General features: G+C 44.6%; 1 protein-coding gene across 1 annotated transcript in view; it reads right to left on the bottom strand.

The window, feature by feature from the left end:
* Ephx4 (epoxide hydrolase 4) overlaps positions 1 to 12655 on the bottom strand; it is a 29245-nt gene extending 16590 nt beyond the window's left edge. Inside the window, exons 1-3 of the mRNA XM_052199588.1 lie at positions 12431 to 12655; positions 10087 to 10172; positions 641 to 798 (exon numbers count right to left, since the gene is read on the bottom strand). Coding sequence (XP_052055548.1) covers positions 641 to 798; positions 10087 to 10172; positions 12431 to 12655 — 469 coding nt within the window. The remainder of the gene's footprint in view (positions 1 to 640; positions 799 to 10086; positions 10173 to 12430) is intronic.
* Between the last annotated feature and the right edge of the window lie 353 nt (positions 12656 to 13008).

Raw genomic sequence — 13008 nt, forward strand, 5'->3', positions numbered from 1 at the left:
AAGCTGTTGAGTCCATTAATTCTTGTTTGTGCTTTAGATACTATCTCAAGTGCTGAGCATAGGTGACTGTTGAGTGCTCAGCCTTAAATGGGACTTTTGTGTTAACCCCTCTCCTCCCAAGGCTCAGGAAATATCAAGGAAGAGGGGGTGAAAGACTATGAATGTCGGAGGTTGGAGAGCCACCAGATGGAATGCTTTCTTCTCGACATGGTGCAGCCACTACACTCATGAACACTGCAGCAGTGGGTACCCACATACAATCCACCCAATAAACGTACTTCGGATAGAGTGGTTCATGAGGCTGTACCCACTCTGAAGAGCTTCTAGCGACTGATAGATAGTGCTGGACTTTGGCTGGCTGTTGGGACAGGGCTGGCTGCTAGTGTGTGGCTGGTTCCTGAGGCAGAGCTAGCCGCTGGACGGGGCTGACTGCTGGAGTGGGGCTGACCGCTGGGATGGGGCCATTTTTCTTTCAGGGCAGTGGTTCTTGTAACCTTGTAACCCGAGCTCCAAAGAATTCAACACTTTCTTCTGGATTCGATTCTGCAGGTACCTGCATACATATGTGTGCATACATACACACATGCACACACACACACACACACACACACACACATACTTTTTAAAAAGTCTAACCTACCTAAGGAGTCCAAAATATCCTTTATATCTGCAATTAGACAGTCCAGTTTGTAACTCTCTTGATGAGTAGGTGCATCGGATTCTCCATAACCTCTCAAATCCAGTGCAACGACTCTGTATTCACTTTTAAATTCTCTCAGTTGATGACGCCATGAATACCTGAACAGAAAAAGAAACTTTAAGAATGTTGGCTTAGGGAGACAGCTCAGTGCTTAAAACTGCTTCCCAGTAGCAAACCTGACTACCCGAGCTTGCTCCTGAGAACGTATGTGGCAAGAGGAGAAACCCATTCCCACAGTTTTTCTCTCCCCTCCATGCATATGCTATGCCACACACACACAAACATAAACAAACATTGACTAATATCAAGAATAGCATTAGCAAGGCATGGAGAAATGCCCTGTACTCCTAGCTACCTTGGGCCCTGACAGGAACCAGCTTACTCAGGGATTTGAGGACTTTCTGGTCAACATAGTGACACACCACCTCAAAACCAACCGATAAACCAGAAAAGTAAAGGCTTCCTAAGTGGAAAACTTTCAGAAATTACTCTTTAAAAAACTAAGTAGTGGCTGGAGAGATGGCTCAGTGGTTAGAAGCACAGGCTGCTCTTCCAGAGGACCCGGGTGTTGTTCTCAGCACCCACGTGGTGGCTTACAACTCTGGTTCCAGGCAATCTCACACTCCCCCTGGCCTCTGTGAGCATCAGGCACTCATGTGGTATACAGATACATATGTAGGCAAAACAGCCATACATACAAAATTAATTAATTTTATATTAATTAACTGCCTGTAACTGCAGGTCCAGGAAGCCTGACCTCGTCTTCTGGCTTCTTTGGGCACTGCAAACATATATCACCAATATATATCTATAGACATAAAATTAAATAAATAAAATATTTGTAAAAAGAAGTTCATGGTTGTCCTCAGCTACATAGTGAGCTCTGATTACCTGAGTCCCTGTCTCAAAAAAAAAACAACAGTGAAAAATCTCTTACAAAAAAAAGAGGAATACAGTTGCATAGCTAGACTGGAAACAGCGCTGTGAAGAAGGGCCTCTGACCATCACCATTAGGGATTCCTCTCCTCCTGTCTCCAGAAATTCATAACAAGGGGCCAGAATTTACAGAGACTGCAAAATATCAAATATAACAATGGAAATATTTTATATTTTCTAATTGTACTAAGAACAGTTATTGTTTAAATTGAATCTTATAGATTGAATTTCTGGATGGGATGGAAGATTATAATCCTTTAAAATAATAGCAAGGAAGATAAACTTGTCTAAGTGCTGATCTGGTCCAGGGCTTTGGCAGGCTACTATAAACATAACACTTTTTATCGCAGAGCCATAGGAGTTTCATTACTATACAAAAATCTATCTCCTGAGTAGATTCAACTTATCTTACTCAGTCAAACAGAGCTCAGTATTTTGTATTTAAGTCATTTCAACAGTTGAAATCCTGGTTTGAAAGAGTCTGGACACTGAAACTGAGACTGAAAGAATCCATCGGAATCATGATCTAAGACAAACGTGTAAGGGCTGGAGAAAGAGCTTGCTCAGTGTTTGAGAGCATTGGCAGTTCTCGCAGAGGACTCATTTGGAGGACTGGAGAAATAGCTCACTGTTTGAAAGCACTAGCTGCTCTTGCAGAGGACCAGTTTGGTTCCCAGCACCCACACTGGGCAGCTGGCAACTGTACCTCGAGCTCCAGGGGCTATTATATCACTACTGGCCAGCCAGCCCTCACACTTCATAAGAAGGCCATAGAAATAATTAATTTAAAGCACGGAGACTCGGGTCATTTTTTTCCTTAAATAAGCAAAGTTATTTAGGTATAACACAGAAAGATACCAAATTTTCAGGGTGTCTGAGTTATATTGTAGGACTCCACAAAGCATCTGACACACAACCAATGAGAAATTATCATCTGAAAATACGTTAGCTGTGGAGTAGTGAAGCACACACAGGGGTGACAGATCGACACCCAGCAAAGGGAAGGGCACTCCAATGAGATTGACAATGCAGTAAGACAAGGGTGTGACGCCACAGGACAGAAAGATCACCAGGAAAGGTGTCAGATGCATGCTTAATTATGAATAGCAGAGTGCCTCTGCTCCACTCTCAGAACGTGGCTCACAGAAGTCTGTAGAAGATTACTGATTAATGTGACTTTGTTTCATCTTAGATAAATAGAAGGCCAGGCCATGGTAATTTTGTATAAATGTGTGTGAATGTGAGCACACGTACCACTGGTATATGTAGAGGTCAGAGGACAACCTTGGGATTCAGCCTCCTAGCCTTTGATCTCCTGTCAGGTGTCTTCCTTGATTTTGTATCACACACACCAATACAGCTATCCCTTGAATGTCCAGAGAGTCTCCTGTTTCTGTTTCCCATCTCCTCATGGGGGTGCTGTGATCACAGAAACTCACACTATGTGTCCAGTCTTCTGTGCTGTGGATTTGAACTCAGTTCTTCCTGCTTACATAGCGTGTACTTTCCAACCCCTGAGCCATCTCCCAAGCTCGGGCCACAGTTATCTTGTCTGTGCATTGTACTCAAGGAAGACATTTTTTTCCTTAAGTAGTCTCCTCTGTCAACTCATGGGATTGTATTATTTTCTTACTAGCTTTACAAATTGTAATGGATATTTTTTGTTTTTGTATCTGAAGTCCAACTCTTCCCTCTTTATCATTCATTATGCCCAATAATCAATAAAGTTCTGCCTCTTGGGTGTTTGAATAATCATGCCTCCTGCTTATTCTGATATGCCTGTTCCAGGAAATGGCAGCCCTGCCTTTGTTTAAAAAAACTTAATGTGACCACCTTGTCATGATTACTTTGCACCATGTCTTTGTTTCAGGAGGTCATTATGGCCAACTTATTATGTTCATATTCTGCTCCTGTTACACCACCTAGTTGCCTGTCAAATCCCCATTTGGAAACTTTCTACTTCTGAGCTACAAAACCCCTTATCTTTCCCATGCTGATCTCTTGAGCCCCATCTTAGGTGGAGTGTACTGGCTGGTTTTGTGTGTCAACTTGACACAGGCTGGGGTTATCACACAGAAAGGAGCTTCAGTTGAGGAAATGCCTTCATGAGATCCAGCGGTGCGGCATTTTCTCAATTAGTGATCAAGGCAGGGAGGGCCCCTCATGGGTGGTGCCATCCCTGGGCTGGTAGTCCTGGGTTCTATAAGAAAGCAAGCTGACCAAGCCAGTAAGAAACGTTCCTCCATGGCCTCTGCATCAGCTCCTGCTTCCTGACCTGTTTGAGTTCCAGTCCTGACTTCCTTTAGTGATGAACAGTAATGTGGAAATGTAAGCTGAATAAACCCTTTCCTCCCCAAAATGCTTCTTGGTCATGATGTTTGTACAGGAATAGAAACCCTGACTAAGACAGAGGAGACAGTCCATGTACACAAATAAAAGAAAAAAAGCTGTTTTAATTAATTTGGCCATAATTTGTGTTGATGGTCTTTCATTGTCCATCTGTGGAATTAACATTTGGAGGCCCCAGCAAGATCAATTCCCCAACCTATATTTGGAGGTTGGACCCTTCCTTCCAAACTTCTGGAACTACAGCATCTCCCTAATGTGACTGGGCACATTCCAAGGCCCTGGAGCATGTCATATGTTTTCAGTTTGGGAGACTGACTAAGCAAATGGCTGAATCAGTAACATCTGACCATATACATATACATCATATACACATACACATACATATAGCCTCCATATGCTGTATAGCAGTGGAGAATTCAGTAGAGGATTTATTGCTAAGGCTCCTTTCTCTCTTGCCGTGAAACCTCACCTCTCAATGGCCAGGTAAGAGGGAGGCTTGGAACAATTAACTTTTGTTGAGCTAGGAAAAGAAAGTCAAAATTATCCAAAGAAGAAAAACCTCTACACAAGGAAATACGCATAAACACAGATACATTCATGCACACATTTACATTTTCATCAACATTCTCATTTACACATTAACACATTCACATTTTTTGTTGGGCCCAACCACCTGTTTCATCCACTCCACAAGTATTCACGAATGCTTGCACACACACACACACACACACACATACACACACACACACACCTAGATTTACATATATATGTGTATGTGTAAGTATATATATACACATACATATACTTATATATGCACATACATATATATCTATATACATACATGTATACATACAGCTTAAAGATTTACTTTTAATTAAATGTGTGTGTGTGCAAGTGTGTATGTGTGTAGGGGCATGTGCATATGAGTTCAGGTATCTGTGGAGTCCAGAAGGTTTCAGATCCCTCAGAGCTGTAGTTATGGACAGTTGTGAGCTCTCTGATGTGTGTGCTGGGAACTGAACTCAGGTCCTCTGAAAGAGCAGCAAGTGCTCTGAACTGCTGAGACATTATTTCTGCAGCCCCAACCTTGGTTTGTTTGTTTGGAGACAGAGTCTTCCACTAGCTGGGCTGGCTAGCCAGTGAGCCCTGTGACCTGTGTGTGCCTGCCTCCCCAGGGCTGGGGTTTTAGGTGTCCTGCCTGTGACCTGTGTGTGTCTGCCTCCCCATGGCTGGGGTTTTAGGTGTCCTGCCTGTGACCTGTGTGTGTCTGCCTCCCCAGGGCTGGGGTTTTAGGTGTCCTGCCTGTGACCTGTGTGTGCCTGCCTCCCCATGGCTGGGGTTTTAGGTGTCCTTCCTGTGACCTGTGTGTGCCTGCCTCCCCAGGGCTGGGGTTTTCGGTGTCCTGCCTGGCTCTTCTACATGGCTCCTGGAGCTTGAATTTAGGCTTCGTGCTCACAGAGAAAGCACCCACTCAGCTCCTTTCAGTCCGTAAAAAATAATTATAAATATCCTTTTTCTGGAATTCATTTATAGTAACATATTTGACTCACATTTCAGCCATAAACTAAAACAGAAATGGCTGCAGTAACAAAACAAACATAGCACCTGTCACACATCACAGAAACAACACTCACCACACTGAAACAAGACTATTTTTATACTCCGATAGTTGTGGTTTTGTTTTTTGTTTTAGTTGTTGTTGTTGTTTTGTTTTTTTTAATATTTATTTATTTATTATATGTAAGTACACTGTATCTGTCTTCAGACACCCCAAAGAGGGTGTCAGGTCTCATTAGGATGGTTGTGAGCTACCATGTGGTTGCTGGGATTTGAACTCAGGACCTTCAGGAGAACAGTCAGTGCTCTTAACAGCTGAGCCATCTCTCCAGCCCTGGTTTGGCTTTTTGACAGAGGTTTTGTTGTTTTCCTGAAATGGGATTTTTTTTAAATTGAATATATTCAAGCCATCCTCCCACCCCCTGCCTCCAAGAATATGCCCCTCCACCCAACCCACTCCCACCTACCCCCTGTCAATTTCCCCATGCTGGGACATCTATCAAGCCTTCATAGGACCAAGGACCTTTCCTGCCACTGATGCCCGACAAGGCACTCCTCTGCCACATTTTTGGCTGGAACCATGTGTACCCCTTGGTTGATGGCTTAGTCCCTGGGAGCCCTGGAGTATCTGGTTGGCCAAAATCATTGTTCTTCCCATGGGGCTGCAAACCCCTTCAGCTCCTCCAGTCCGAAATGGGATCTTATTAGCAGCCCAGGTCAGGTACTACTATGAAGATTGGCTGGCCTCAGGTTCCTTTGTCTTGGCCTCCCCGTGCTGGGATCACAGACATGTGCCACCATGCCAAGCTTTTCTGACAGTTTCAGACAATAGCAGAGATCATGCAGAAAAACAAACAACAAGACAGCCTTTACCTTTACTATTTCTGTTAAAATATTTCAGGATTCTGGTTTCCCAGGCAGGACACTTAGAGGTATGGAACATCCTGTCTGTCCTCCTCTGGAAGGGTGATACCATACCGCCTCTGTGCTGAGCTCAGGATAAGGAGCCTCTGAGGAGCCTCTGCCTGTGGGTGTTTATACAAGTATCCCAGGCAGCTGGAGATGGAGGGACTCACAGAAATTGCCTGGGTCAGCTTGAAATATTTTTAAAAGAGATGCAAATTGAGATAGAGGGAGAGGGAAAAAATTCTTTGACAAACAGCCATATTTTGGGCTGATTTAGCTAAAGTTCCCACAGATGTGTTATCTTCTCTAACACTTCCTTTGGATCCAAGGCTGCAGATGCAGAACCCTATTGCTTTTGTGCCCCGTGTGATGGTAACTATTGCCACTTCTCAGCTGTCTCGGGTAACTGGGAAATCTAGATAACACATTACACTATATGGAGCTTCTGGGTTTTAAAAATTACTGTGTTCTTTGTTTCTTTATTTTACTTTTATGTCTGTGTGGTTATCTGCAATGTATGTGCAGGTGCCTGAAGAGACCAGGGAGATGATGGATCTTTTGGCCCTCATACCTGAGCAGTGGCTGCTTTACCCAGAGACATCTTCCCAGGGACAGATTTTGAGCATTTGCTGGGGCAGCATGAAGGTACTTTGATTCTATTCTCACAATGTCTCTGCAGAAATATTGTTGAGTGATACATAGGGTCCTTGTTCTATTTGGCTTTTCTTTCATTGTGATAAGACATTTGGGCCATAGCAACTTGGAGAGGAAATTATTTCATCTTACAGTTCTAGGTAGCAGTCTACCACTGAGGTAAGTCAGGGCAGGAACTGAAGCAGAAACCTTGGAGGAAGGCTCTGTCCCTCTCATATAGTCAGCCAGCTTTCTTACCTAGTCCAAGCCCATCTGCCTAGTGATAGTGCTGCCCACAGTGGACTGGGACCTCCTACCTACCTCAATTCGCAATCAAGAAAATCCCTCACAGACAAGTGAGGCTAATTTGATCTTAGCAATTCTTGAGTTGAGGCTCCCTCTTTGAGTTGACAACAGTAATAACTAGGACACTTCTTCAGTCACAAGTGGAGTCACTGACTTTGCTGTGCGAGTGTGATTAATGCTTTGGAATGACATATAATAGTAAGCGGCCATGTCACACACTCCGTAAGGTTGAGTCTTCCTTTATACTTGTTGCAAATCTCACTGGGAGTTTTTCCTCCTTCTTAATTAGGTTGTCTCCAGATGGAAGAACAGATGATAATGTTTATCCAGGCAGCTAAATACAGAGCAGGGTGGAAATCCTTAAGTAGGAGAGTCTTCTCAGGAAGAAACACCTATAGGCTTCTTACCCTATCAAAATTAGGTAATGGATAGCACTCTGCCATCTTGGGTTCTTTTCTTCCACACCAATCTATCTGGAACACTAACATTCTCAAGGCACTTGTCCACAGAGTTGCTTTCCTTCATAAAATAATGACTAAATTGTGTAAAGGTCACATTCCTTATATTCTTCACAGAGCTAGATGCATTTGAGGTTGTGAGAGCAATCTGGCCGTGACACACGTCAGCACTTTTAAAGTCACCAGCATTGATGTGGCTGGACTGCCTGGCTTGGGGGTGGGCCTAGGAAGGAGGATGTCTGCTTCCTCCTTCATCAGTCCTGAAGTTTCATGCTGGGTGGAAGAGACAAGCTTCCCCCATGGAGGAGGGCCTTTCCTCAGTCAGTGGTATGTGCTAGCCCTGCATCCTTGCTAGAGCCTCCAATCAAGCTCACAGAGGTAGCTGCATTTTAATCAGGACTTTGAGTGACACAAAGTCTTTAAGTCTCTAAAGAAGGGGAAGAATTTGTAGTGGCAGAACTCTGGATTCAAATGTTAGCCAATATTTTTGAGTCACCCAGAGAATATCTTTTTTTTTTTTTTTAGTACTACTCTGAAATGTAATTTTCTATCAAAAAAGAACTCCTTTTCACCCCAGCGTCTTCTTTCTCTTTCAGATATGCTGCATTTTCTTAATTGGATGTTACTTTCATCTGTTTTTACTTAGGTCTTTTGGGATCAACAGAAAACCAGCAATGTTTCCCTCCATGACTGCTATTGCTTGGGTAAATACCCTTTAATTCATGTACTGAAGCAATTTGCCAAAATGATAGTATTAGGACCAAGGATTTTACAGCATGCCATGAGGTCAGAGTTCTTGTTTATGATATCAACAACACACCCTAGCACAGCACTCCCCTCTACCCCTTTTTCCTTCCATCACACAAGGATATATTAGGCCCTCAGAAGAACAGAGCAACTAGACAGCATTTTGAAAACAGGGTCTAGACCCTTACAGACACCGAGGGCTTAATCTTGAGCACTTTGGCCTCTAGAACTGTGGGAAGGAAATTTCTGTTCTGGTATTTTATTTTAACCAGACAAATAGGGTCAGATGGTGACCACTGTGAATTTTTGGCTATAGGGGGTAGTACTTTTACTTTTTAAAACATTTATGCCTTTGATGACTCCTACATTCATATGCACTAGTGGGTAAGTGCTCCCTCTCTCTGCTCTACAAGCTACACTAAAGCTCCCTGCCGTGTACTCCAAGGCCGTGGTTTCTTCATCCTCTCTCCCTCACCCAGGGTTCTCTTTTATCCACAGCAGTTACTCTGCAGGAAATGTTTTATAACTCGAAATTTCAGAAAATTGAAACATTAGAAGACATTTTTAATCTTCAGAGGAAAAAGCAGAGTTGGGGTGCTGGTCCACAACTGTAAGCATAGCACTTGGGAGACCGAAGTACTCGGCTGTGAGTTCAAGGCCACTGTGGTGCTGTGAATGCTTGACCGTAGGGAGGGGCACTATTAGGAGGTGTGGACTTGATGGACAAAGTATGTCACTATGAAGGTGGGCTTTGGGGCTAAGCCCAGTGTGACACACAGTCTTTTTCTGTGGTCTGCACCTTCTCCAACACTAAGTTTGCCTGGACTCTGCCATGCTTCCCACCATGATGCTGATGAACCAAACCTCTGAAACTGTAAGCCAGCCCCAATTAAATGTCCTTTATAAGAGTTGTCTTGGACATGGTGTCTCTTCAGAGCAGCAAAATCCAAACTAAGACACCCAGCCTGGGCTACACAGCAACAGCCAGTCTCAAAAAATTAGAATGGTTGTATATGTATGTATGCTTTTAGATTAGGAGTGAAACTACTTCTGTGACTTCAGGAACATTCAGGAGTTATAACCCTGGGAAATGATCTGCCATTTGGAGAAAGGGATTCTATGGTAAGTTCTACATTTAGAATGCTTGCCCCTGTAAAACTATGAATTTAACTGCGATTATAATAGAGTTAGGTCATGAGCCGTCTGACCTCATTGGATTAACCTCAAATTTACCCTCTGTTGCTTTCTTGCCTTTCCATCCTTTATCATGTGATCATTCAACATGGCAGCACACAGTGGATCTTGATCCTGAACCTCCCGGCCTCCAGAACAAAGCAAAACAAAACAAACAAATAATAACAACAACAAAAACAAAAACACCACCATCAACAACAATGACAACAACAAACTCTATTCCTTTACAGCAGCATCAAATGAACTAAGCCAGAATGTTAAGTGTTAATGCAAAAGAAACAAATTAGTTGGTAAGTTTACCAGAACTCTGGAAATCCGTGAAGCAGCAGCATGAGTGGTTTGCCCCTTTCTCCAGCAGCGACATAGTGAAATCTTAACCCGGAGTCCTGAAAGTGGAAGGGTATGGAGTATGTGATAGCAGGCATCATCAAACTAAGACATTTAGTAGTTTCCTGTCACTAAAAAGATTCTCCCTTGAATTACTTTAACATCAAGAAATAAATAGTAACAACATATTATCAATAGGTTAATAGGACCAATTCACCTTTGTGGGGATTCCCTTTGGAATACTCCCTCTTACTTGCTCTGCTACAAGGTCTTTGCATATATTTGAGCTTCTGGAGCAATGCTACAATGTAGCTTTCATCTTAGTGAGGTGTTGCATTTCATCCCCTGCAGGATACATAAATAATTCTGATCTGAATTTCAATGTTGCTAAGTGTATCTCACATATTTTTTCTCAGTTGTCGTCAAGAGCTGAGGTATCACTTATGTAATTCACACACACCCCCTTCTCTTATTTTTAGGTATCTTCTTCCCACGCTGTGATCTCAAGTGTTTCATATATGCTCTCCTTTGCTGTCTGTTCCCTCTGTCACATCTGTGTTTCTAACAGTGGAATATACCAGTGCCCAAGAGTTCACACCGCATTCGGGGGATGATTATCTCCAGAAAAGGAAAGGACTGGGAACAAGCGAAGAATACTGCAGACACCAAGGATATGGGAACATAGACAAGAAAGGAAGAGAGAAAAGCAAAATCCCCAGAAGTATGAAAGACAGTACAAGTCAAAGCTGAGCATGGACTTTGTCTCCAGCCTTTAGATGCGAGTGTCTGGCATATCATATCCCTTGACTGCATCACCTTACTTTAGAAAATGGGGTCCTAGGGCTGAGGCTGCAGAGCAGTATTTGCCTTTCAAGCATGAGATCCTAGCTTCAGTCCCCAGCACTGCAATCCCTCTCCCTAAATGAGACCCAAGTAAGTCACATAAGTCATGAAGGTCTTGGGAATCATGGGAGGGCTAGGGATTTCGCTCAGTGGTAGAATACTCGCCTGGCATCCCCTAGCATTGCTAAATGGACAGATGTTAAGAGGAATGAAGTATCCAGGTAACTAGAGTCACTACTGTGTCTAGTTCTTTGTTCTGCTTCTGGGGTTGGTGGGGAAGACATTCTGAGGAACTCAGGAAGAGCCATAATCTGTGTTTCATCCTTAAGTTGGACACAATTAACAAATGTGACTTTGCTGTTATCTTAAAAAAAAAATACTTTAGTGGTGATGAGTCTTGGGAGAATGACGTGCTATGGCCACCAGACTGGATTTAATAGAGATTGTATCACACTGGGTATATGCCAGGTCAGTAATTATAATGATGAATTATAAATTATACTAAGTTATACGTCCGTTGGCCTATGGGTTTTTTGTTTTTTGTGGTCCTCTTCCTTTTCCTCTTCCTCTCCTCCTCCTTCTTCCTCTTCATCTTCTAATTCTTTTTGAAACATGAATGTACTTAATTCTTACATCAGTTTCAGGCTCCTCTTGCCTTTCTGTTGCTGGGGAGTTTAGCTGCTGATAAAACGTCAGGACTCAGTAACACAAATATCTCCTTGTATGCTGCCTTGAAAGGCTTGTGAGTCAGACTGTAGGTCGTATCACAGAGACTGTATCACTCCACCACCTGGCATCAGGAAATAGAACGTCTGTGGGCTGTGACAGAAGTTGGGACGAGCACGGACAATGAAAATCTGTTGGCACGGTTGACACTTTTATTTAAGCACGGCAAATGAAGCTTTATTAAGAAGTGGGCGCCTACTTTGTATTCCATTCTCTTTTATTCCTGACTTCTTGCATCTGCTTCCTTCCTCACAAACACAAACCATTTCTTATCGTTTAGTGCTACCTAGGTCATCTGAGATTTGAAATGACTTTTCAAAGAACTGTCCACTCGCTCCATCTCAAAATCTGGACAGCAGGGCAGCGCCAGGAGCGTTATTCTGCAGCTGATCTGAGCCCTAAAAGGCAAAAAAAGGTGACAGGAGACAGCTTCTCCTTGCAATAGGAAAGGGAGCAGAATTATTCTGAGTTGCTTCAGCAGGAGGAGGATCCGGTTAGAGAAATTTCACATTCTGAAATACGCACCCCCAACCCCCAACACATAGCTTAAGGAGAGTGGAAAGCCACGACACTGACCCTTGGAACAGCCCCCGGACCGGTCCCTCCTGCCTCCCCTGAGGTCCTCCAGGTGCCCGCAGCTATCAGGACGCATCTCGGAATAATCGGCCCGGCGCCTTAGGCACCATGGCTCCCAGGCTCCCACCCGCGTCCCTCTCCCTCCCGTCTCCAGGCCAGAGCCGGCCTTCACCTTGATGCGCACGTAGCAGTGGGTCCCCAAGGAGGGGTCGTTCAGGCACGCGGGAGGGTTGGCCCGGGCCGCCCGGCGGAAGGTCTGCGCCGGCGCCCTACCGATGCTCCACAAAAGTTTGAGCAGGTGGACGGAGGCGCACAGTCCGCAGTAGCCGTACACCAGGGACCAGTAGAGCAGGGCGCGCAAGGCGGGCAGCAGGCGGGGCGGGCGCGGCGGGGCCATGGGCGCCTGCGGGAGCCGAGCTGCGGCGTCCCTCCCGCGCCCGCCCGCTCGCCCCGCACACGCCGCGCGCCCGGCCTCGGGGACCGCGCAGGGCGAGGCCCGGGCTGTCCTCCTCCCGTGCCACGTCGCTAGAGCCGAGCGACATGAAGGCGACGCTGAACGCCATCCCCGGGTCCCGCCGAAGCGCCTGGCTCTGAACAGGTCCCAGCGCCCCCGGTCCCAGAAGCCGCAGACCTTTTTCAGGATGTGAGAACCGCGAAGGGTGGAGGACGAGAGGGAGTTTTGTAGGTGAGGTGTGATAATTATTACTTCAGATGGGCACCCCTGACAATCTCTTACATGTATTAACTCTT

This window comes from Apodemus sylvaticus, chromosome 11, assembly GCF_947179515.1.
Source record: "Apodemus sylvaticus chromosome 11, mApoSyl1.1, whole genome shotgun sequence".
NCBI classification, from domain to species: Eukaryota; Metazoa; Chordata; class Mammalia; order Rodentia; family Muridae; genus Apodemus; species Apodemus sylvaticus.